The sequence below is a fragment of the Podarcis tiliguerta genome, assembly GCF_965153285.1.
Source record: "Podarcis tiliguerta genome assembly, chromosome: 18".
Lineage (NCBI taxonomy): Eukaryota > Metazoa > Chordata > Lepidosauria > Squamata > Lacertidae > Podarcis > Podarcis tiliguerta.
The window spans coordinates 7056895-7080094 of NC_139551.1; the positions used below are offsets into that span (position 1 = coordinate 7056895).

Below are 23200 nucleotides of genomic sequence, written 5' to 3' on the forward strand. Positions count from 1 at the left end.
GTTTTGCGAAGCACCTCCAAAACGGGAAACCCTTTCGTCTAGCGGGTTTTCCGTCTTGCGAGGCATTCGTCTTGCGGGGCACCACTGTACTTGGAACTTTTGATTTTTAAGAAGTTAGATCTGAGCAAAACTGAGGGCCCCTTTGGGACACAAAGCAGTCCATTGGCAAAAACGTCTAATACTTAGTGAGTCTGTGGAATGAGCCAGTTGTGTGGTCCCCGCCCCCACCTGTGTTAAGGAGATAAAAGAAAGAGTGAAAAAGCTGGGCTTTCGCTGCTTCGGGACAAAAATGCACATTAAAAACCTGCATGCGGGCCATGCAAACGGAGAGGGGAATTGTACAAAGAAGCTTTTGAAACAAAATAAAATGTTTTTTTTCAAATGTAGCCGTTGTCTTTATGGATCTTTTTTTCTTCTAGAGAGATAAAACATCTTCTCCCTGTTGAGCTGAGATTTCTCACTTCGCTCTAAGGATTCTCCTTTGCTTGGCCAACAAGGGCCAAAGTTTCCCAAAAGAACCCGAAAGGCTGGATGATTTTTATTGCGACGTTTTTGTGAAGAGGGAGGCAGAGCGCCCTGCTTCAGAGGGGGATAAGGATGCCCGGAGTCAAGAGTCCACTTACAGGATGGTCCAGAGAGCCAGGTCAGGTCATGTTGGTTTGGGTCAAGGAAGCCGACTCACAGGCCAAGGTCATGCAAACGTGGAAATCAGGTTCCCAGCAAGGCGTATGGAAATTGTTCTGGCAGCTAAAGGTTTTTCTCCAGGAGCCTGCTAAGCTAAGTACGGCTGATTGGCCACCAGAGCTATCTGAGTTGTGTCTCCTCGCGAGGAAGCATCTCTTCACAAGTAGCCCTTTATTCTTGACGAGGCCCTGGCTTTCAGACGGGCGACTTTTTAGACAAGAAATCTGAGAATCATAGCTCTGCAAGAAGAATAAGGGGGTCTCTGAAGAACGACGTTTCCCAGGATTCCTTGCAGGAAGCCATGAATGCTCAGAATGGTAGTGTTATGTACTGAGTTGAATAGGATCCAAACTGCAGCAGTCTGATTGGTCCTAGAACAATAGGATTCAGAATGCAGCAGTCTGATTGGTCCTAGAACAATAGGATTCAGAATGCAGCAGTCTGATTGGTCCTAGAACAATGCAGCAGTATGATTGGTTGGCAGGAACCACCCAATCATGCTCCAGATATAAGTGAATCCACAACCTGATTGGCTTACAGTAGAATTCCAGAATTAGCCAATCATGTGCAGCCCATTGTGTAAATAATGTATATAAAGCAGATACTTTGAGGGGACTTCATTCATTCCTCCTCACCACTATGAGCTGAATAAAGAGCATGAAATCACTTTGCGACTCTGAGTATATTTCAGGTAGGATGCGCTTTTTAACAGTACAGCGCTGTGGGGCCTGAATATGCAAACACAAGAGGTATGTTTTGAGGGGAGTGTGTGTTTTGTTTTAAGAGAGGGGCCAAATGGTTCAGGGGCGCCTAAAATAAAACTGGTGTCGAACTTGACTAGTTGGGAGACTGCTGGAAGAAGCCCCGGATAAAATGAAATGTGAGGTAAGAAAATATCTTTGTTTATTGAAAACTGGCTCAAAGAGTTGGATCATAGAAGCGTCTCAGCTCTAATTCTGCAGTAGAAAAGAGTGTAACCAGGGATGTGTAACCTTGCTGCGATTCTGTAAAGGTGCGCACAAAAGCTGGAGAATGCAGCCACAGAATTCAGCTCCCCAAGAACCTCAGGGTTCACTGGGGAGGTCGCGGAATTCTGCCAGAAGCGGAAACGGACATTTCCGCAATTTACGCGTTCTTCGGAGGTCAGGGACGGAAAATCACACAAGCTAATAGAAGTGGTATTTTGCTCTTTTTAAATAATTTTTATTAAGTTTTCTACTTTACAATTTAAAATATTCATTAAACAACGTTAAAATGCCAATGAGTTCCCTTCTTCTCTTTCCATGGTTCATTTTACATATCATAAATCCCTGCATTTTTACAGAAACCATACCATTCAGTATTCCATTATTATATCCATTAAAACTTATTTACACTGTTGAATTTATCTTAATTTCCCCCCATATATTCAATAAACTTTTTCCAAACTTCTCTAAACGTATGTTCTTCTTGTTCTCTTATTCTATACGTTAAGTCTGCAAGCTGTGCGTATTCTGTCCATTTAAGTTGCAATTCTTCTTTAGTTTGGACCTGGCTCGTTTTCCATTTTGGGGCTAACAAAACACGGGCCGGAGTAGCGGCATACAAAAATAGTCTTTTTTGACACCTGAGAATTTCCATCTGAATTATCCCCAACAAAAAGGACTCTGTGTTTTTTTTTTGGAAATGTACTTTCAAACATTTTTTTCCAATTCGTTATAAATTTTTTCCCATACAAGTGGTATTTGCAATGATTTTTATTTTTTTTTAGTCCACAAACATTACATAAATAATTATTTTCTGATGCTTCCCTTCCGTTGACATTAATTACACAATTCATTACATTACTTCCAGGCTACAGCAAACAGCGAAAGAAGGTGTGTTTTTTCCAGAAGCCGAACTGTAGCAGAACAGGAACAGCACTGTTTGAGACGAACCCAGGACAGGACAAAAATCACTGCCTTTCCCTGCCCAACCGAGCTTTCATTTGGGAGTTTCTAGCCCTCATGACTGCAAAGAAATATACAGTGGTGCCTTGCAAGACGAAAAGAATCCGTTCCGCGAGTCTCTTCGTCTTGCGGTTTTTTCGTCTTGTGAAGCAAGCCCATTAGCGGATTAGCGCTATTAGCGGTTTAGCGGCTATTAGCGGCTATTAAAGGCTTAAGGGATTAGCGGATTAGCTGCTAAAAGGCTTTTAGCAGCTTAGTGCCTTAGAAAAAGGGGGTGGGGAGCGGGGAAAAAACCCAGGAACTCGCAAGACAATTTCGTCTTGCGAAGCAAGCCCATAGAGAAATTTGTCCTGCGAAGCACCTCCAAAACGGAAAACCCTTTCGTCTAGCGGGTTTTCCGTCTTGCGAGGCATTCGTCTTGCGGGCACCACTGTACTCGAAAACATGTGGGCAATTTCAGACAAAACCTCTAATTTTTTCCACCTTCGCCACATTAAGCAGTTGGGCCCTTACCTTTCTCGCCCCGACCTGGCCACAGTGATTCCATGTGAATGGTCACCTCCAGGCTTGACTACTGTAATTCGCTCTACCCTTGAAACTGTCCCAGAAACTCCAGCGGGTGCAGAATGCTGCAGCGAGGCTCCTTACAGGGTCCCTGCCATGGGAGCATATTCACCCAGTGCTTTACCAGTTTCACTGGCTCCCGGTGGAATACGGGGTCAGATTTAAGGTGCTGGTTTTGACCTTTGAAGCCCTTTGTGGCTTAGGGCCCTTGTACTTACGGGACCGCCTCTCCTGGTCTGCCCCGCAGAGGACCTTAAGGTCCACGATCAACCATAGTTTAGATGTCCCGGGCCCTAAAGAAGTCAGATTATCCTCCACCAGGGCCAGGGCCTTCTCAGTGATAGCTCCGACCTGGTGGAATGCCCTGTCCCATGAGACCAGGGCCCTGCGGGATTCAACTTCCTTCTGTCAAGCCTGTAAGACAGAGCTATTACGCCCATTCAATTTGAACTTAGCCTTTTATTCCCCTTCCTTCCCTCCCCCTCCCCTTTTTATGAAGATTCCCCACTCTGGGATCCCACAGCTCATTCTCACCTGGTCTCCTCGCTGGCCCAAATAGGACTAATTTAGCCAGCTAGCTCTGGTGATCATCTATTGGGTGGATTTCCCCCCTGAATTGATTTTTGAATTCTGAATTTATTGTTATTCACGTTTTATACTGTATTTTATGCTGTTTTTCGTTGCATCAATTAAGTGTTTTAAATTTGTTGAGCCCGGTTTTCTGAACTGGGAAGGGCTGGGTATAAATAAAAAATTATTATTATTATTAAAGCAGAGGAGGAACTGCTGAGAGATGCCCAGCAGGCAAAGGAAGGGTGGACTCAACAAACCTTTGACTAAGGCCTGCTGCTGACTGCAGATACTGGGGGGAGGGAGTTGGGCTTTTCTGAAGCTGACCGCAGAGAGGGCAAGAAGAAAGCAAGCCACTCTCTTTTCACTTTTCGCTTGCTCTCTTGCAAACAGCACCTCAATGCCTTCCCCACCCTCCCTGCTCAGTGGCAAAGAAGCGGTTTGGTCTACACATATCGAGCCCTGTCCCCCATCACCACCCCCTATGAAGTCCCCAAATGCCATACAGCGGAAAGCAGCAGGGAGAGAGGGTCACAACTCATCGGCTTGCTCCAAGACCCCCTTGCTAGGCTGGCCAGAGTCTGCCCAGGCCGTAGCTGCCAAGCTGTGCCCAGCGTGTTCCCCGGGGCCTTCAAGTCCCTCCAAGTGCGAGTAGGCGACCTCGTGCGAAGGCTCGGTGCTGTTGCTCACCACGGCCTCTCCTGCGTCGTGGTGCCTTGACAAGACGTGGTGGTGCCTTACGACCAGGTTTTTGAGGGTCTCATCCTGCTCCGTGTGGCCTTTGTGGGTGTATTGGGTCCAGAGGGGTTTCTCGGGCTCTTTGGAGCTCTGGTCGGTCTCCTTTGCCATGGGGTAGGCAACCCTGGAAGAAGCGTCGTTGTTGAGGGACCTGGAAAAAACTGGGAAGAGGGGGAGAAAGGCAGGGCATGAGGGGCACATGGGCTCAAATATTCAGCAGGGCTCAGAGACTGAGGGGTCTGCCTTCCAGAGAAGCATAGAATCGTATGATCTACTCCTGTGGCGTTCCAAAGCAAAGGAAGGATTAAAGGTAAAGGGATCCCTGACCATTAGGTCCAGTCGTGGCCGACTCTGGGGTTGCGGCGCTCATCTCTCTTTATTGGCCGAGGGAGCCGGCGTACAGCTTCCGGGTCATGTGGCCAGCATCACTAAGCCACTTCAGACTCTAGGGTTGTGCGCCCATCTCACTCAAGAGGCCGGGGGCCAGCGCTGTCTGGAGACACTTCCGGGTCACGTGGCCAGCGTGACATCGCTGCTCTGGCGAGCCAGAGCCGCACACGGAAACGCCGTTTACCTTCCTGCTAGTAAGCGGTCCCTATTTATCTACTTGCACCCGGGAGTGCTTTTGAACTGCTAGGTTGGCAGGCGCTGGGACCGAACAGCGGGAGCGCACCCCGCCGCGGGGATTCGATCCGCCGACCTTTCGATCGGCAAGCCCTAGACACTGAGGCTTTTACCCACAGCGCCACCCGCGTCCCTCAAATTAGGTATGTTTGCCATTAAATATGTACTGAATCATTCCCTCCCCAATACCTAGCTGCTGAACACAAAACAAGATGTTCCGTGCATCAAATATTCAGTACCTCTGGCAATTTACTGTGTATGTGTGTGCTTGTCAGCCACTCATTTTCACCCAACCCATCGCTCACCTCTCACAGGTATGAAGTCTCCTTCCAACTCGGCTTTGTTGTGAGTGAAAGGTCTGATGGAGGGGAAGACGATCAGGGCAAAGGAAAGCAGCAGGACCTGAAAAGGGGGGGGGGCAGAAAGTAGAGTCAGGTAAAGGACCCCTGACAGTTAAGTCCAGTCGCAGACGACTCTGGGATTGCGGAGCTCATCTCACTTTCAGGCTGAGGGAGCCGGCGTTTGTCTGCAGACAGCTTTCTGGTTTATGTGGCTAGCAGGACTAAACCTCTTCTGGCACAACAGGACACCGTGACAGAAAGCAGAGCACACGGAAACGCCGTTTACCTTCCCGCCGGAGTGGTACCAATCTATCTACTTGCACTGGCATGCTTTCGAACTGCTAGGTTGGCAGGAGCAGGGACCGAGCAATGGGAGCTCACGCCTCAACGAGAGCCCAGGGCCTTTTCAACACTGACTCTGGCCTGGTGGAACGCTCTGTCTCATGAGACTAGGGCCCTGCAGGATCTGATTTCTTTCCACAGGGCCTGTAAGACAGAGTTGTTCCGCCTGGCCTTTGGCTTGGAATCAACTTGATCCCCTCCCCCTTTCCTTTTTCCTTTCTCCTTCTGTGATGGAACTCCTATTTGGGGACTTCCCTGGCTTTTTTCTGGCCCACATAGGACCAGTCTGGATAGTTGGCCTTGGTGAAGACTTGACGTTTTCATCCCCAAAAACTTTTTGATTGGCGTTTTTACTGAAATGAGGCTGCATCTTAATGTTGTATTTTAATCTTGTTTTTAAGTTGCATTTTAATCAATTGTTTTTATACCTGGTGTTAGCTGCCCTGAGCCTGCTCTTGGTTGGGGAGGGCGGGGTATAAATAAAATTTATTATTATTTATTATATTACCCCACTGCGGGGATTCGAACCGCCGACCATCTGATCAGCAAGTCAAAGAGGCTCAGTGGTTTAGTCTTAGTCATACCCATTAACTTCCACAGGCCCACTCTTGAGTAGGACTTGGAGCCCAACAACCTCTGACGGGCCACGGGGTCACTCTCCATCATTGGCCCAGGCTGCACAGGCTCATTCAAGCCTAGACTCATCCCAAAACCTGTCTTGAAAAGAGGCAGCGGGGAGGGAGAATAGACCAGCTTCTTCCACACCCACATGACACCCCCCACACACACACTACCACGTACCGCAACGCAAGTGCCTGTTTGGGCTGCTTTGCCGCTTGACTGCATCACCAGTCCCTGGAGTTTCTTCAGTTGCTGCAGGAGGGACCTGGGAAGAAATTAGGGGGTGTTATGTACGGAGTTGAATAGGATCCAAATTGCAGCAGTCTGATTGGTCCGCAGGAGCCACCCAATCTGACTCCAGGTGGAAGTGAATCTGCAACCCGATTGGCCTACAGGAGAATCCTGGAACCAGCCAATCACGTGGGGCCCATTGTGTAAATAATGTACAGTGGTGCCTCGCAAGACGAAATTAATTCGTTCCGCGAGTTTTTTCGTAGAGCGAGTTTTTTCGTCTTGCGAAGCACCACGGCGGGGAGGGGTGGGGAGAAGCAGGGCAGCTGCCGCAGCCGGTCCTTGGACTCACCCGCGCCTTGTGGACACCGCGCGACGCGACTGCTGGAGGGCGGCGGGGCTCAGGAGCGCGACTCCAGCTGCAACGCTGGCTGCTGGCAGCAACGGCTCCTGAGGGGAGCGCACAAGGGGGGTGGGCAGTGGCGCAAGGCAGCCGGAAGGTCGGCCATCAGCCGGAAGGTGGGAGGGAGCCGGAGGAGCGGGGAAGCGAGCGTGCGACCGTCGCCATGACAGGAGAGGCAGGGCTGTTTCGTCTAGCAAAGCAAGCCCTTAGGAAAATCCATCTTGCGAAGCACCTCAGAAAACGAAAAACCCTTTCGTCTAGCGGGTTTTTCGTCTTCCGAGGCATTCGTCTTGCGGGGTACCACTGTATATAAAGCAGACATTTCGGGGGAACTTCCATTCCTCACTACTATGAGGTGAGTAAAGAGCATGAAATCCACACTCTACTCCGAGTATATTTCAGGTGGATAACTAGGGATGGGTGCGTTTCTGTCCATTTTGGCGTCCTCACATTTCTATCCTTAAATTCAGTCCTCCACACGTCCTACATCTGCGCAGGTACAGATGTCTTGTGGTCGCTCTTCATCCACCCCCCCTGTGAGTACTGTATTTTTTGCTCTATAAGACTCACTTTTTCCCTCCTAAAAAGTAAGGGGAAATGTGTGTGCGTCTTATGGAGCGAATGCAGGCTGCGCAGCTATCCCAGAAGCCAGAACAGCAAGAGGGATTGCTGCTTTCGCTGCCCAGCGATCCCTCTTGCTGTTCTGGCTTCTAGGATTCAGAATATTTTTTTTCTTGTTTTCCTCCTCCAAAAACTAGGTGCGTCTTATGGTCTGGTGCGTCTTATAGAGCGAAAAATACGGTAATTGCTTCCCGGTTAAAAAGCAAAACTAAAACGCCACCACGGAAGCAGGAAAAGACTTACAAGTTCTGCTTCTCCAAGTGAACGACTTTCCTTTGTAGCTCCTGGTTCTGAGCTGTGCAGGCGGACATCCTGGAAGACGGCAAAACAGGTGAGTAGGAAAGGAAAGCAAGAAGCCCGGCCACCCCTTAAAAGTTCCTTAAAACGTCCTGTCAGCTGAGAAAGCGAGGCAGCAAGATCTATGCACGAGGAGCAGAGAGAACGGAGCGTAAAGTTTCCATTGGTGCCAGCGGCAGATTCCCTTTCCAACGCAAGCGACAATTTTGCAGGGCTTGCACATGCGCAGAAGAGCTAAATCGCGTTTTGCGCATGCGCAGAAGCGCAGAATCACGACCCGCGCATGCACAGATGCGGCACTGCAGCTTGCAGACACGTCCGCAACACGAGTGTCCGCTGTTTTGGAGGGGGGGAGAGAAAGAAATTTAAGAAACTGCAGAAAGAGGGGGAAGGAAGTCAAATTTTAGGATGACAGATTGATTGTAAAACTAACGAAATGTATAAATTTGGAAAGTATAAATAAAACTGAACTGAACACTAAACTCAAAAATTTCAACTTTCACATCTACTTTCCCACTTCTTTATCAGACTATGAATAAATTCTGCAGGAAGAGGGCGCAGAAAGATGACTTACCGGCTCTCTAGTCCGTCAATATATTCTTTCTTCTTCTTCCGACTTTCCTGCGCCGACTGCTTGTTCCGGATCTTTCGGCGAATCTTCTTGAGGACTCTCTCTTCATACTGCAAGGCGCAAAGGAAACAGCTTAACAGCTGGATTCTAGTCATGGGGCTGCTAACTTTATTTTTATTTTTATTTGCAGCCAGACTAAGGTAGGCATGGGAAAATAGGTCCATTTCAATTTCTCGTTCCCCCCGTTTTTCTGTACTGCATTTCTATTTGGGTTTGTGAATTAACTCATGGAAATCCACAAACGGTGAGAGAGGGATGCAAAGGCCCTTTCTCTCCCAGTTCCAGCTTGGCGTGATACTCGGGTGTAATGATCTCAGGCAGGCAAGCAAGCAGTTTTGTGTACGTTTATTTACAACTTGCGGGGACGTGGGTGGTGCTGTGGGTTAAACCACAGAGCCTAGGACTTGCCGATCAGAAGGTCGGTGGTTCGAATCCCCGCAAGGAAGGGGTGAGCTCCCGTTGCTCGGTCCCTGCTCCTGCCAACCTAGCAGTTCAAAAGCACCTCAAAGTGCAAGTAGATAAATAGGTACCACTCCAGCGGGAAGGTAAACGGCGTTTCCGTGCGCTGCTCTGGTTTGCCAGAAGCGGCTTAGTCATGCTGGCCACATGACCCGGAAGCTGTACGCCGGCTCCCTTGGCTAGTAAAGCGAGATGAGCGCCGCAACCCCAGAGTCAGCCATGACAGGACCTAATGGTCAGGGGTCCCTTTACCTATTTACAATTTACATCATGGGTAGGCAAACTAAGGCCTGGGGGCCGAATGCGGCCCAATCGCCTTCTCAATCCGGCCCCCGGACAGTCCGGCAATCAGCGTGAGTAGAATGTGCCCTTTTATTTAAAATGCATCTCTGGGTTATTTGTGGGGCATAGGAATTCGTTCATTTTCGATTTTATTTTCAAAATATAGTCCGGCCCCCCACAAGGTCTGAGGGACAGTGGACCGGCCCCCTGCTGAAAAAGTTTGCTGACCCCTGATTTACAGCCTGAGAGCGGCTCCAGGCCTGCCGCCCTTAGCTACGAGTTGGTCACTCCGAGTTTCCGCCCCGTCACAGCACGAAGGGCGCCAAAGTCCAGTCCTTCCTCTCTTACACTTCCGTTGCATTTTAACCCTTTCAGATCTTCTGGTTCGAGAAGGTGGGCTAACCCCCCCCCACACACATGCTATCAAACGAAGATCCCTCTACACCAGGAGTAGTCAACCTTTTTATACCTACCACCCACCGATGGAAGGAGGATTCAGCTTGTGCAGTAGAACCCCACACCGCCCACCTAGAATCCTGAAACGCCCACTAGTGGGCGGTAGGGACCAGGTTGACAACTCCTGCTCTAAACATTGCCTGCCTCCTGGTTGCATAGCAACCCCCTCAATGTCATCTATCTCCTCCCCTCCTGCCTGTGAGCTTTTCGAATCTGGGAACTCTTGGTGAATAGGGGCCGAAATAGCCCACTCCTGCTCTGGCATTCTTTCACTCCAGAGTCGGACTCTTCCCAGGCGTTCGATTCAGCCACATCCCTGACATCAGGTGATGCAGGCAGGTGGGACGAGGAGTGCCTCTGGTCGGGATGGCAGCTGCAGAGGTGCCCCCATATATATTTTTTTGTGCCCATGGCAATTGCCTTGGTAGCCCCCCTCGTCAGGAATGCATGCAGGAGCCAGGCCCTGTGACCAATAGGACTTTGCAGGACTGGGGCCTTCCTAAGTTTGTTCTGGAGAGGCAAGGTGCGGCCGCACAGGTGAGGTCGACTGGTTACTCACAGCACCTGGTGGCAAGAGCCGGGAAGGGATATAAGGTCAGCATTTCCCTTCAGCTCTTTGCCACAGCAACACGTTCCCTGCCTTGCTGTGTTTGGCTCCTTGCTTCTTGGACCCCTGACTTCTTGGCTCCTTGCTTCTCTCCCCTCAGACCTTTGATTTCGTGACTCCTTGCTTCCTGACCCTCGGACCCTTGACATCATGACTCCTTGCTTCTTGACCCTCGGACCCTTGACTTCGTGACTCCTTGCTTCCTGACCCTTGGACCCCTGACTTCGTGACTCCTTGCTTCCTGACCCTCGGACCCCTGACTTCGTGACTCCTTGCTTCCTGACCCTCGGACCCTTGACATCGTGACTCCTTCCTTCTTGACCCTCGGACCCTTGACTTCATGACTCCTTGCTTCCTGACCCTTGGACCCCTGACTTCATGACTCCTTGCTTCCTGATCCTCGGACCCCTGACTTCATGACTCCTTGCTTCCTGACCCTCGGACCCTTGATTTCGTGACTCCTTGCTTCTTGATCCTCGGACCCCTGACTTTGTGACTCCTTGCTTCTTGACCCTCGGACCCTTGACTTTGTGACTCCTTGCTTCTTGACCCTCAGACCCCTGACTTCGTGAGTCCTTGCTTCTTGACCCTCAGACCCCTGACTTCGTGAGTCCTTGCTTCTTGACCCTCAGACCCCTGACTTTGTGACTCCTTGCTTCTTGACCCTCGGACCCTTGACTTTGTGACTCCTTGCTTCTTGGACCCCTGACTTTGTGACTCCTTGCTTCTCACCCCTCGGACCCCTGACTTTGTGACTCCTTGCTTCTCGCCCCTCAGAGCCTTGATTTCGTGACTCCTTGCTTCTTGACCCTCGGACCCCTGACTTCATGACTTCTTGCTTCCTGACCCTCGGACCCTTGGCCTCTTGACTTCCGGCTCTCTGACCCTTGGACTCTTGGCTCCTGACTCCTGGCTTCTGGACCCCTGTTCCTGCTCCCACCCTGCCATCTTGCCCCCGGTCCTGACGTCCCCTGCCGGGACTTCGAACGCCCGTAAACTGGGCCGTGACACCCCTCCCTCACTACGCCCCTGGGCCAATGGCCCATCTAAGCCACAATCCTGTCCTCACAGTGGCTGCCCAGACACCTGTGGGAATCCTGCAAGCACAAGAACCCTCCCTCCTCCTGCAGTTTCCAGAATTTGGGGCATTCTCATTGAGGCATCTGGTTGGCCAATGCAAAAAGAGGATGATGGACCAGATAGACCAGCCTTTGGCCTGGTGTAGCATTGGGCCTGATGTTTGCCTCACCTTGGTGAGAGGCAGCTGGGTGGGTAGAGTGACTCCTTCCTTGGCCAATAGCTTCTTCTCATCCTCGGTCAGAACCAGCTCCTGGCAGGTCCCGGGGGTTTGTCTCAACAGCGATGGGTTCATGCCTTGTTGGTGCTGTGACATGACAAAGGGGCACATTAATCTTGACCTTAACGACCTTGACAGATTAGAGAACTGGGCAAAAACAAACAAGATGAATTTTAACAGGGAGAAATGTAAAGTATTGCACTTGGGCAAAAAAAATGAGAGGCACAAATACAAGATGGGTGACACCTGGCTTGAGAGCAGTACATGTGAAAAGGATTTAGGAGTCTTGGTTGACCACAAACTTGACATGAGCCAACAGTGTGACGCGGCAGCTAAAAAAGCCAATGCAATGCTGGGCTGCATCAATAGGAGTATAGCGTCTAGATCAAGGGAAGTAATAGTGCCACTGTATTCTGCTCTGGTCAGACCTCACCTGGAGTACTGTGTCCAGTTCTGGGCATCACAGTTCAAGAAGGACACTGACAAACTGGAACGTGTCCAGAGGAGGGCAACCCAAATGGTCAAAGGCCTGGAAACGATGCCTTATGAGGAACGGCTAAGGGAGCTGGGCATGTTTAGCCTGGAGAAGAGGAGGTTAAGGGGTGATATGATAGCCATCTTCAAATCTATAAAAGGATGTCACATAGAGGAGGGAGAAAGGTTGTTTTCTGCTGCTCCAGAGAAGCGGACACGGAGCAATGGATCCAAACTACAAGAAAGAAGATTCCACCTCAACATGAGGAAGAACTTCCTGACAGTAAGAGCTGTTTGACAGTGGAATTTGCTGCCAAGGAGTGTGGTGGAGTCTCCTTCTTTGGAGGTCTTTAAGCAGAGGCTTGACAACCATATGTCAGGAGTGCTCTGATGGTGTTTCCTGCTTGGCAGGGGGTTGGACTCGATGGCCCTTGTGGTCTCTTCCAACTCTATGATTCTAGGATTCTAATCAAAGCTGAAGATGGCCGCTTACTATGTTCTTCAATCGAAAACAAAATGGTGGTACCTTGGGTTACGTGCGCTTCAGGTTACAGATGCTTCAGGTTACAGACTCCGCTAACCCAGAAATATTACCTCAGGTTAAGAATTTTGCTTCAGGATGAGAACAGAAATCACACAGCGGGAGGCCCTATTAGCTAAAGTGGTGCTTCAGGTTAAGAACAGTTTCGGGTTAAGAACGGACCTCCGGAACGAATTAAGTACTTAACCCGAGGTACCACTGTACTGTAAAAGCAAACCAGGATTTCTCGGAAGCCTCCTGAGAGCTTTAGCCTGATTATAATAATAATAATATAATAATAATTTATTATTTATACCCCGCCCATCTGGCTGGGTTTCCCCGGCCACTCGGGGCGGCTTCCAACCGAATATTTAAAACAATACAGCGTCAGACATAAAAAACTTCCCTAAACAGGACCGCCTTCAGTTGTCTTTTAAAAGTAAAATAGTTGTTTATTGCCCTGACGTCTGCTGGGAGGGTGTTCCACAGGGCGGGCGCCACTACCGAGAAGGCCCTCTGCCTGGTTCCCTGTCACCTCACTTCTCACAGGGAGGGAACCGCCAGAAGGTCCTTGGAGCTGGACCTCAGTGTCTGGGTTGGACGATGGGCCCGGAGACGCTCCTTCAGGTATACTGGGCAGAGGCTGTTTAGGGCTTTAAAGTTCAGCACCAACACTTTGAATTGTGCTCGGAAACGTACTGGGAGCCAATGCAGATCTCTCAGAACCGGTGTTATGTGGTCCCGGCGGCCACTCCCAGTCACCAGTCTAGCTGCCGCATTCTGGATTAATTGCAGTTTCCGGGTCACCTTCAAAGGTAGCCCCATGTAGAGCGCATTGCAGTAGTCCAAGCGGGAGATAACTAGAGCATGCACCACTCTGGCGAGACAGGTAGGGTCTCATCCTGCGTACCAGGAGGAGCTGGTAGACAGCTGCCCTGGACACAGAATGGACCTGCGCCTCCATGGACAGCTGTGAGTCCAAAATGACTCCTAGGCTGCACACCTGGTCCTTCAGGGGCACAGTTACCCCATTCAGGACCAGGGAATCCCCCACACCCGCCCGCCCCCTGTCCCCCAAAAACAGTCCTACTGTCTTGTCAGGATTCAACCTCAATCCGTTTAGGGCTTTAAAGGTCAGCACCATTGAGAGTCTCACCATCTCACAGCTGTTTGACAGCAGAAGGTCCTTTATGGTCAGGGTGCACGAATTCAGCTGGGGGGCGGCTTGTTCCAGCCTCTCCTCCGGATAAAATCCTGCATCCCACATATCTGCAAAAGAGGAAACAAAATGCTCAGAGCTGCTGCATTTAAAAAAAAACGGGGAGGGGTGCATATAAGAAGCTTTTGGCATTAGAATATCACAATGTGGGATCTTTGGAATTAAAAAAAAAAATTAATTCCTCCCCCCCAGCCTAATAATCATATATACAACAACTCTGGGGAAGGGCTTGAAGAGCCCCCCCCCCCCCAAAAAAAAGTTTTTGGCATCATGGTATCACAACGGCTGGCCTATGAGAGTACAGTGGTACCTCGGGTTACATACGCTTCAGGTTACAGACGCCGCTAACCCAGAAATATTACCTCGGGTTAAGAACTTTGCTTCAGGATGAGAACAGAAATCGTGCAGTGGCGGCGGCGCGGCAGCAGGAAGCCCCATTAGCTAAAGTGGTGCTTCAGGTTAAGAACAGTTTCAGGTTAAGAACGGACCTCCGGAACGGATTAAGTACTTAACCCGAGGTACCACTGTAATTGGAGGGGGGTTAAAATGTTTTTAGAAAAAATGAAAATGGTAAAAAATAATAATAATCAGGGAGCAAGCAGTTCGGCAGGAGATCAATAAGGAAAAACAGATTTTTTTTTTAAAGTGCATTAAGATTATTTTTAAATGACCAGTTTTGGGAGGAGAGGCCACAGGTGAGCCATGCGTGTTCAGCATACATAACTCTTATGCTTTCCGCTGCTCCAGAGGGGTGGGACTCAAAACAATGGGTTCAAATACTAGAAAGCAGATTCGGACTAAACATTAGGAAGAACTTTCTGACAGTAAGAGCTGTTTGACCGTGGGCTGGGCTGCTTCAGAAAGTGGTTGATGGGAGGTTTTTAAACGGAGGTTGGGTGGCCATCAGGGACGCGGGTGGCGCTGTGGGTTAAACCACAGAGTCTAGTACTTGCTGATCAGAAGGTCAGCGGTTTGAGCTCCCGTTGCTCGGTCCCTGCTCCTGCCAACCTAGCAGTTCGGAAGCACGTCAAAGTGCAAGTACAGTGGTACCTCGGGTTACATACGCTTCAGGTTACACACACTGCCAACCTAGCAGTTCGAAAGCACACCAAGATAAATAGGTACCACTCCGGCGGGAAGGTAAACGGCGTTTCCATGCGCTGCTCTGGTTCGCCAGAAGCGGCTTAGTCCTGCTGGCCACATGACCCAGAAGCTGTAGGCCGGCTCCCTCGGCCAGTAAAGCGAGATGAGCGCCGCAACCCCAGAGTCGGTCACAACTGGACCTAATGGTCAGGGGTCCCTTTACCTTTACTGGGTGGCCATCTGTCAGGGATTCTTTAGCTGCGATCCCTGCCTTGTAGCGGGCTGGACTAGATGACCCTCAGGGATCCCTTCCGACCCTACAATTCTCTGATCCTAAGCAATGCGCTTAGCACCAGGTCCTGGAGACCGAGGGCACTGCCCTGGCTGTCCCCGCATTTGGTGTGGGCTTCGATCACATACTGACAAGATTCAGGTGATGCAATTAAAATTGGCTGGCAGGTCTTGGAGGAACCTTCTCCCTCGAAAGGTCAGAGTTTTTAGAGATAAGAAAAGTGAGAGGGCCAGCGCAGCAGCTGCTCTGGCGCAAAATGGCCATCTAATCTCCCTGCAAACAAATCAGAAGAAATAAGCCCTCTGAAAGCCCCTGCAATGTCCACTTTCACTTCTGTTTTTCAATCTGTTTGCTCTGGTGCATTTTGCACAAAGACGAAAACCAGGTAAAAAAAAGAAAAGTTCGCAGCTCGGCTTTTTTCTGGCTTTGCAAACCAAATGAAATATGTGCAAGCCGGCAGGTTGTATGGAGGCTCAGCCCATCAGCCTTGCTTCCCACCAACCACTCGCCCCAATAATGTATGAGGGGATCTCCTGGCAGCAACACAGATGCCTGCAAACCGTTGCTGTGCGGAGGCAAATACACCACCCAATGTTCAAGATCAGGTTTTTCCTCTTTCTGAGCTTAACTTGGGAGAGGAAGCCTAGCCGTGGAAAGGAGTGATTCATGGAGGTAAGGTAAAAAAGATACCGTATTTTTCGCTCTATAGGACGCACTTTTCCCCCTCCAAAAATTAAGGGGAAATGTGTGTGCGTCCTATGGAGCGAATGCAGGCTCCTTGGCTTCAGCTGTTACGCCGCCATCGCAGGGGAGAGCAATGACAACCTCTCAGCGTATGGCCAATGCCTCCCCTCAAGACCCCTTTAATGGGGAACCCTGGTATCACCGCCGCAAGGGGGGCATGGGTCACCGCTTCACGCCCCCCCCCCATTTAGGAAGATAGACTAAACGATTCCGCCCAAGGCCTGAAACCGCCAAAGTTGTGATGTTTTGCTACGGGAAAGGCAAAACCTGCCAATGTAGCAAAATTCCTTTCCGGCCCTGACCCTGATGTAGCAGCGCCTGCATATCTGTGCAGAAGAGGTTAACCTGCAAAAAAAGCCTTAAGTGAGGGAGGGGAGGGTGGAGCCAACGGCCACTTTGCAGGCAAGATTCCCGTTACGGCAGCGTAACGGGAGGCGGTCTCTCTCTGCTTGAACATATGTTCTCCAGAGCCAGCCCAATCCCCACACATTCTGGATAACCCTGATGTCTCCCAGATCCCCGGCTGGGGACCGGGAAGGATCAACGCCCAGTGCCTAAGCCAAGGTCTCCCTATATTTGAAACTTAATGAAGTTGTGGCCAGTTTTAATCCCATAGCATGTTGTCTTGTCATTATTCCGCTCTGGAGTTGGGGGGACTCCGCCTGTTTACACGCACTGTGGGAAAAGCTGGTCTAGCGAAAGGCGAAGGGGTTACTCACTGAAGTCTATAGACACCTCTGCTTCTCTAAGCTCAGCACCTGGCCCTTTCAGAACAGGGAGGGCCCGGCAGGAGTCCTGGTAGGTAGGGTAAGCCAGGTCACTGTGTGAGCCTCCGTCAGAGTAGGCCCCCGGGCTGCCCGTTGGAACGTAGTGAGGGGGGCTGTCCAGTTGGTCAGAGCTGGGGTCCTCGGAGATTCCGCTGTCGCTGGCCGCCGGGGACCAGCTTGGGGAGTCGAGGGCGGCATCTGGGGCCCCCAGGATAGAATTGATGAAATCCTCGTTCTCTTGAACTTTCAGCAAACGCTGTAAAAAGACAGGCAAGTTGTTTGTTTAGTCATTTCGTCGTGTCCGACTCTTCGTGACCCCCTGGACCACAGCACACCAGGCACTCCTGTCCTCCACTGCCTCCCGCAGTTTGGTCAAACTCATGCTGGTAGCTTCGAGGACACTGTCCCACCATCTTTGACTGTGTCAACCACAGAAAGTATGGCAGAAATGGGAGCGCCTGATCTGTCTCCTGAGAAATCTCTATGTGGGACAAGAAGCTACAGTTAGAACTGGATATGAAACAACTGACTGGTTCAAAATTGGGAAAGAAGTACGGCAAGGCTGTATATGGCCTCCCTGCTTATTTAACTTATATGCAGAATTCATCATGCGAAAGGCTGGGCTGGATGAATCCCAAACCGGAATTAAGATTGCCAGAAGAAATATCAACAACCTCAGATATGCAGATGACACAACTTGGATGGCAGAAAGTGAGGAGGAATTGAAGAACCTCTTAATGAGGGTGAAAGAGGAGAGCGCAAAATATGGTAAGGTGTTGGTGAAAAAGGATGCCTGGCCTCCCTGCTGGTGAGAGAGAATCATAGAATCATAGAGTTGGAAGAGACCACAAGGGTCATCGAGTCCAACCCCCTGCCAAGCAGGAAACACCATCAGAGCACTCCTGACATATGGTTGCCAAGCCTCTGCTTAAAGACCTCCAAAGAAGGAGACTCCACCACACTCCTTGGCAGCAAATTCCACTGTCAAACAGCTCTTACTGTCAGGAAGTTCTTCCTAATGTTGAGGTGGAATCTTCTTTCTTGTAGTTTGGATCCATTGCTCCGTGTCCGCTTCTCTGGAGCAGCAGAAAACAACCTTTCTCCCTCCTCTATGTGACATCCTTTGATATATTTGAACATGGCTATCACATCACCCCTTAACCTCCTCTTCTCCAGGCTAAACATGCCCAGCTCCCTTAGCCGTTTTATCAAAGTAATTGTTGATCCCTTATTTTGGCTGCTGATCCCTTATTTTCGAGGCTGCCGGTCCCTTATTTTAAATCTGTAAGTTGACAGCTATGGGCTAGACTGACCCTTGGAGATCCGTTCCAACCCTACTGTTCCATGAATCCCTCTCTGCTTCTGTGTCGCTACAAGCTCTTAAACTCACGCTGTCTTCCAGTCCCATCCAAGCTGTTGCCGTTGACCCGATCTCCACGCTGCGAAGGACACCGTCCTGCCGGTCAAAGAGGAGGTCCAGCAGCTCCATGCTGTCAAGGCTGGCGGCAGTCATGTCTGCAAAAGAGAGAGAGAGAGAGAGAGGGAGGAATCAGCATGGCCATAAGCTCAGGAATGTGGGCCACATCCACAGCATTCATCACCATGCAGAAATAACAATAACAACAATTATTTATTATTTATACCCCACCCATCTGGCTGGGTTTCCCCTGGGCGGCTTCCAACAAAATATTAAAAATACAATAAGACATCATACATTAAAAACTTCCCTAAACAGGGCTGCCTTCAGATGTCTTCTAAAAGTCAGGTACTGTGGTACCTCGGTTTACAAACTTAATCCGTTCTGGAAGTCCGTTCTTAAACCGAAACCATTCTTAAACCGAGGTGCGTTTTCCCTAATGAGGCCTCCTGCTGTCCCTCCCTGAGGCTGTCCCTCAGACCTTGTGGGGGGCCAGACTATATTGGGGGGGGGATGAACGAATTCCTCTGCCCCACAAATAACCCAGAGATGCATTTTAAATAAAAGCACACATTCTACTCATGTAAAACCACGCTGATTCCTGGACCATCATGGGCCGGATTTAGAAGGCGATAGGGCTGGATCCGGCCCCTGGACCTTAGTTTGCCTAGAGGTAAAGGTAAAGGGACCCCTGACCATTAGGTCCAGTCGTGGCCAACTCTGGGGTTGCGGTGCTCATCTCGCTTTATTGGCCAAGGGAGCCGGCGTACAGCTTCCAGGTCATGTGGCCAGCAGGACTAAGCCGCTTCTGGCGAACCAGAGCAGCGCATGGAAACGCCATTTACCTTCCCACCGGAGCGGTACCTATTTATCTACTTGCACTTTGAGGTGCTTTCAAACTGCTAGGTTGGCAGGAGCAGGGACCGAGCAACGGGAGCTACACCTGTCGCGGGGATTCGAACCGCCAACCTTTTGATCGGCAAGTCCTAGACTCTGTGGTTTAACCCACAGCGCCACCCACATGCCTCTTAGTTTGCCTACCCATGCTTTAAGTCTGTCCTCATTAAAAGTCTAGCTGCAGCATTCTTTTGTACCAGCTGGGGCACATGGCATTCATTGAGGCCCAAGGATGCAAGTCCATGAATCACCCCACGGCCAGCCTTCCCCTGTCCAGGAATGTCTGTCATTGACGCACCAGCTGGTAAAACGCACTCTTCCTGAGCCTCAAGTGACAAAGGCAGATCCAAAGGCCACCCTCAAACTCCATTCCTGTTCTTTCATAGGGAGAGTAGCCCCCATCCAGGGAGATGTTCCATTTCCCCAAATCTTTACCACTGGAGCCACTCATCCTCAGTGCCTCCCTCTTCCCGGTGTTCAAGCTCAGTATATTAAAAAGGTAAAGGGGACCCCTGACCATTAGGTCCAGTCGTGGCCGACTCTGGGGTTGCGGCGCTCATCTCGCTTTACTGGCCGAGGGAGCCGGCGTACAGCTTCCGGGTCATGCGGCCAGCATGACTAAGCCGCTTCTGGCAAACCAGAGCAGCGCACGGAAACGCCGTTTACCTTCCCACCGGAGCGGTACCTATTTATCTACTTGCACTTTTGGCGTGCTTTTGAACTGCTACGTTGGCAGGAGCTGGGACCGAGGAACGGGAGCTCACTCCGTCGCAGGGATTCGAACCACCAACCTTCTGATCGGCAAGTCCTAGGCTCTGTGGTTTAACCCACAGCGCCACCCGCCCTCATCTAATGGGGTTGCGGCGCTCATCTCACTTTACTGGCCAAGAGAGCTGGCATTTGTCCTCAGACAGTTTTTCCAGGTCATGTGGCCAGCAGGACTAAGCCGCTTCTGGCGAAACCAGAGCAGCGCACGGAAATGCCGTTTACCTTTCCTCTGGAGTGGTACCTATTTACTTGCACTTTGACGTGTTTCGAACTGCTAGCTTGGCAGGAGCAGGGACTGAGCAACAGGAGCTCACTCCGTCACAGGGGTTCGAACCGCCGACCTTCGGATTGGCAAGTCCTAGGCTCAGTGGTTTAGACTACACCGCCACCTGCGTCCCTCAGTACTAGTATCAAAACCCCTTAATGCTTGAGGCCAGTTTATCTGAATATCACCTTACTGACTTCCAGATGTGTCCAGTCGACTACTTCAATCTGAGGAACTGGCGCAGGTGCCAGTAATAATTATTCTGCACTTGTAAAATACCAACATTTTAACATGGCAGTGCCTACACGTTGGAACTCCCTGCCTATTGACATCAGGCAAGTGTCTTTGCTTTGCTCTTTTCAGTGCCTGCTTAAAACATTTTTAAATTTTTTTAAGGCAAGCCTACCCAGACATGCAGGGACGCGGGTGGCGCTGTGGGTTAAACCACAGAGCCTAGGACTTGCCGATCAGAAGGTCGGCAGTTCGAATCCCCGCCACAGGGTGAGCTCCCGTTGCTCAGTCCCTGCTCCTGCCAACCTAGCAGTTCGAAAGCACGTCAAAGTGCAAGTAGATAAATAGGTACCGCTCCGGCGGGAAGGTAAACAGCATTTCCGTGCGCTGCTCTGGTTCGCCAGAAGCGGCTTAGTCATGCTGGCCACATGACCCGGAAGCTGTACGCCGGCTCCCTCGGCCAGTAAAGAGAGATGAGCGCCGCAACCCCAGAGTCGGTCACGACTGGACCTAATGGTCAGGGGTCCCTTTACCTTAACCTACCCAAACATGCAGCATTTGAGATTAAGCACAAGTCTTTTTAGCCGATCATTGATTTTAATTATCTTTCAAATGTTTCCAAGACCGTTTTTTAACAGACTGAAAATGTTAATGTCCTATTTAAATCTTATAATCTTAAATCTTAAATCTTGTAAACAGTTCAGAGGTTTTATTACGATCCAGCAGTACATACATTTTGGTTTTTTTGTTACCCCAAACATGTTTTGTTTTTGTTTTTTTAAATAATATTTATTACTTTTCCAACAATTTAAACACTACCAAAAAAAAAATACAATACAAAAACACTACATAACACTAACACATGTTTAGTGCCTAGTTCGGTTTTACAGTGTGTGGTTTTGCAAAGCTGCTTTAAACAAATCCATTTAAGGAAAGGATGTACAACATTTGAAATATGTGAAATAATCAATATTAAACCACCAGGTTTTAGCCTGAGCTTTGACACCTAGTAAACATTCAGCTACTGTGACTCAAGCACAAGCTAATTCAGGCCCTGTGAGCAGAATTCATGCAAGCACAATTTCCCAATTCATGCCTACCTACAAAATCATGACTCTTCAGTAATTTTGAACATGTTCCCCCGCTTTGAAAGGTATAATTGCAAGCAAACGCAGATGCCACTATAGCTGGAGCTGTTAATCCAAGCAAGCCCCTATCATACGCTCACCTTACGCAGAGTAGATCCACCCAAGTTAATGAACATGACGGATCAGGGCTGTGCCCAGCGTGAGCTGTTCTCGCCGCAGACCCGCTGAAATTCACGACGTGAACTTAGGTCCAATAATTCCAGTACGTAGGTCTGTTCCAAGTGGAACCAAACTAGGTTTGTTGGTTTCGATGGGTCTACTCTGAGCAGGGTGTGGATCTGAGCCAGACGCAACCCAAACTGCTTGTTGTTTGCTTGCTCAAGCGGCTAACAGGCTTAACTCAATACACCACTCAATGTCCAATCTCTCCTCCACCCTCCTGTCTCCATTCTGACCTTCGTCCTCTTGTTTGCATTGCTCAGGTTTCCAAAGATGGCCCAGGTTGGGTCAAACGGTGGCGGACGCGGTGGGGGGTTTTGCACCAAATCCTGCCACAAACCAAACCGCCACCAACTCACCCCAGCCGTGTGTCACCAACTTCTGCCTCCTTCGACGCGGCTTTTGCCAAGCGGCCTTTATTCCAACTCGACGGCGGCGTCCCCGGCTGAGTTTTTCTCTCCTCCTATCTCCCTTGGGTCCCTCTGCCCCGAAACCTCCTTCCACTGTGTACCAAAGTTTAAACTCCAACTAAACAAAACAAAAAAAGACAGCGTCAGGGGACTAGAAAACCCTCCCCTCGCCCAGTCCACCAATGGGACCGAAGACTGCTCGTCGATGGGCAAAAAGAAGGAATTGGCGTCGCTGGGTCAAATTGAGTAACCGTTATCTAAATAGCTTTTGACCCACACCTGCTCCTTCCCAGTCTGGGGTGGGCAGTGAGTCGATAGGGGCAAAGTCCTCTCTTGGGCTGTGTCGCACAGCGAACTTTTACCTAGATTTCAAGAATAGCTTCCTATCCCTGAAAAAGAACAGCATGTTCAATAATTGGCTTCTGGGGTCAACCCTCCGGTCTGCCCTTTTTATTGCTATCAGGACAGTCGGACGCAATCTATCTTTCCAGGTTTTCTGCTTCGTTGGAAAAAAACAGAAGGAAAGAAACAATAACACCGAGGAATAGAGGAAAATGGATAGTAGCCACGTTGTAAACAAAAATTGCCCTTTTCCCTTATGGGGTATCCAAGAGCCCGTATAGAATCCTTACATAGGTTCCCTATTGGTAGGAGAAAATAAGAGGCCAACCAGAGAATACAGTGGTGCCTCGCAAGATGAAAAGAATCCGTTCCGCGAGTCTCTTCGTCTAGCGGTTTTTTCGTCTTGCGAAGCAAGCCCATTAGCGGATTAGCGGATTAGCGCTATTAGCGGTTTAGCGGCTATTAGCGGCTATTAAAGGCTTAAGGGATTAGCGGATTAGCTGCTAAAAGGCTATTAGCAGCTTAGTGCCTTAGAAAAAGGGGGTGGGGAGCGGGGGGAAAACCCCAGGAATCGCAAGACATTTTCGTCTTGCGAAGCAAGCCCATAGAGAAATTCGTCCCGCGAAGCACCACCAAAACGGAAAACCCTTTCATCTAGCGGGTTTTCCGTCTTGCGAGGCATTCGTCTTGCGGGGCACCACTGTATTGAGAAGCAAAGCAGCTAGTAAGGCTGATCTGTATTGATCTGTTGCAACAGGGTGCTCCCCT

The 23200-nt window shown here is 49.9% G+C and overlaps 2 protein-coding genes across 3 annotated transcripts in view; one reads left to right on the forward strand and one right to left on the reverse strand.

Annotated features, from left to right (window-relative positions):
- TNFAIP8L1 (TNF alpha induced protein 8 like 1) overlaps window positions 1-23200 on the forward strand; it is a 155099-nt gene that overhangs the window by 109194 nt on the left and 22705 nt on the right. The window lies entirely within an intron of this gene.
- CREB3L3 (cAMP responsive element binding protein 3 like 3) lies at window positions 1866-22516 on the reverse strand. Of its 2 annotated transcripts, XM_083421718.1 has the most exons (12): window positions 22370-22513; window positions 22040-22208; window positions 18186-18310; window positions 16748-17051; window positions 13847-13959; window positions 11649-11783; window positions 8539-8645; window positions 7911-7979; window positions 6593-6677; window positions 5414-5510; window positions 3057-4645; window positions 1866-2697 (listed from the first exon to the last, which is right to left on the reverse strand). In XM_083421718.1, exons 3-11 carry the CDS (start codon window positions 18306-18308, stop codon window positions 4278-4280), a joined length of 1401 nt encoding a protein of 466 aa, XP_083277844.1. In that variant the 5' UTR covers window positions 18309-18310; window positions 22040-22208; window positions 22370-22513; the 3' UTR covers window positions 1866-2697; window positions 3057-4277. The 2 variants fall into 2 exon arrangements, with proteins under 2 accessions (XP_083277844.1, XP_083277843.1); XM_083421717.1 differs by having other exon boundaries at window positions 22040-22516.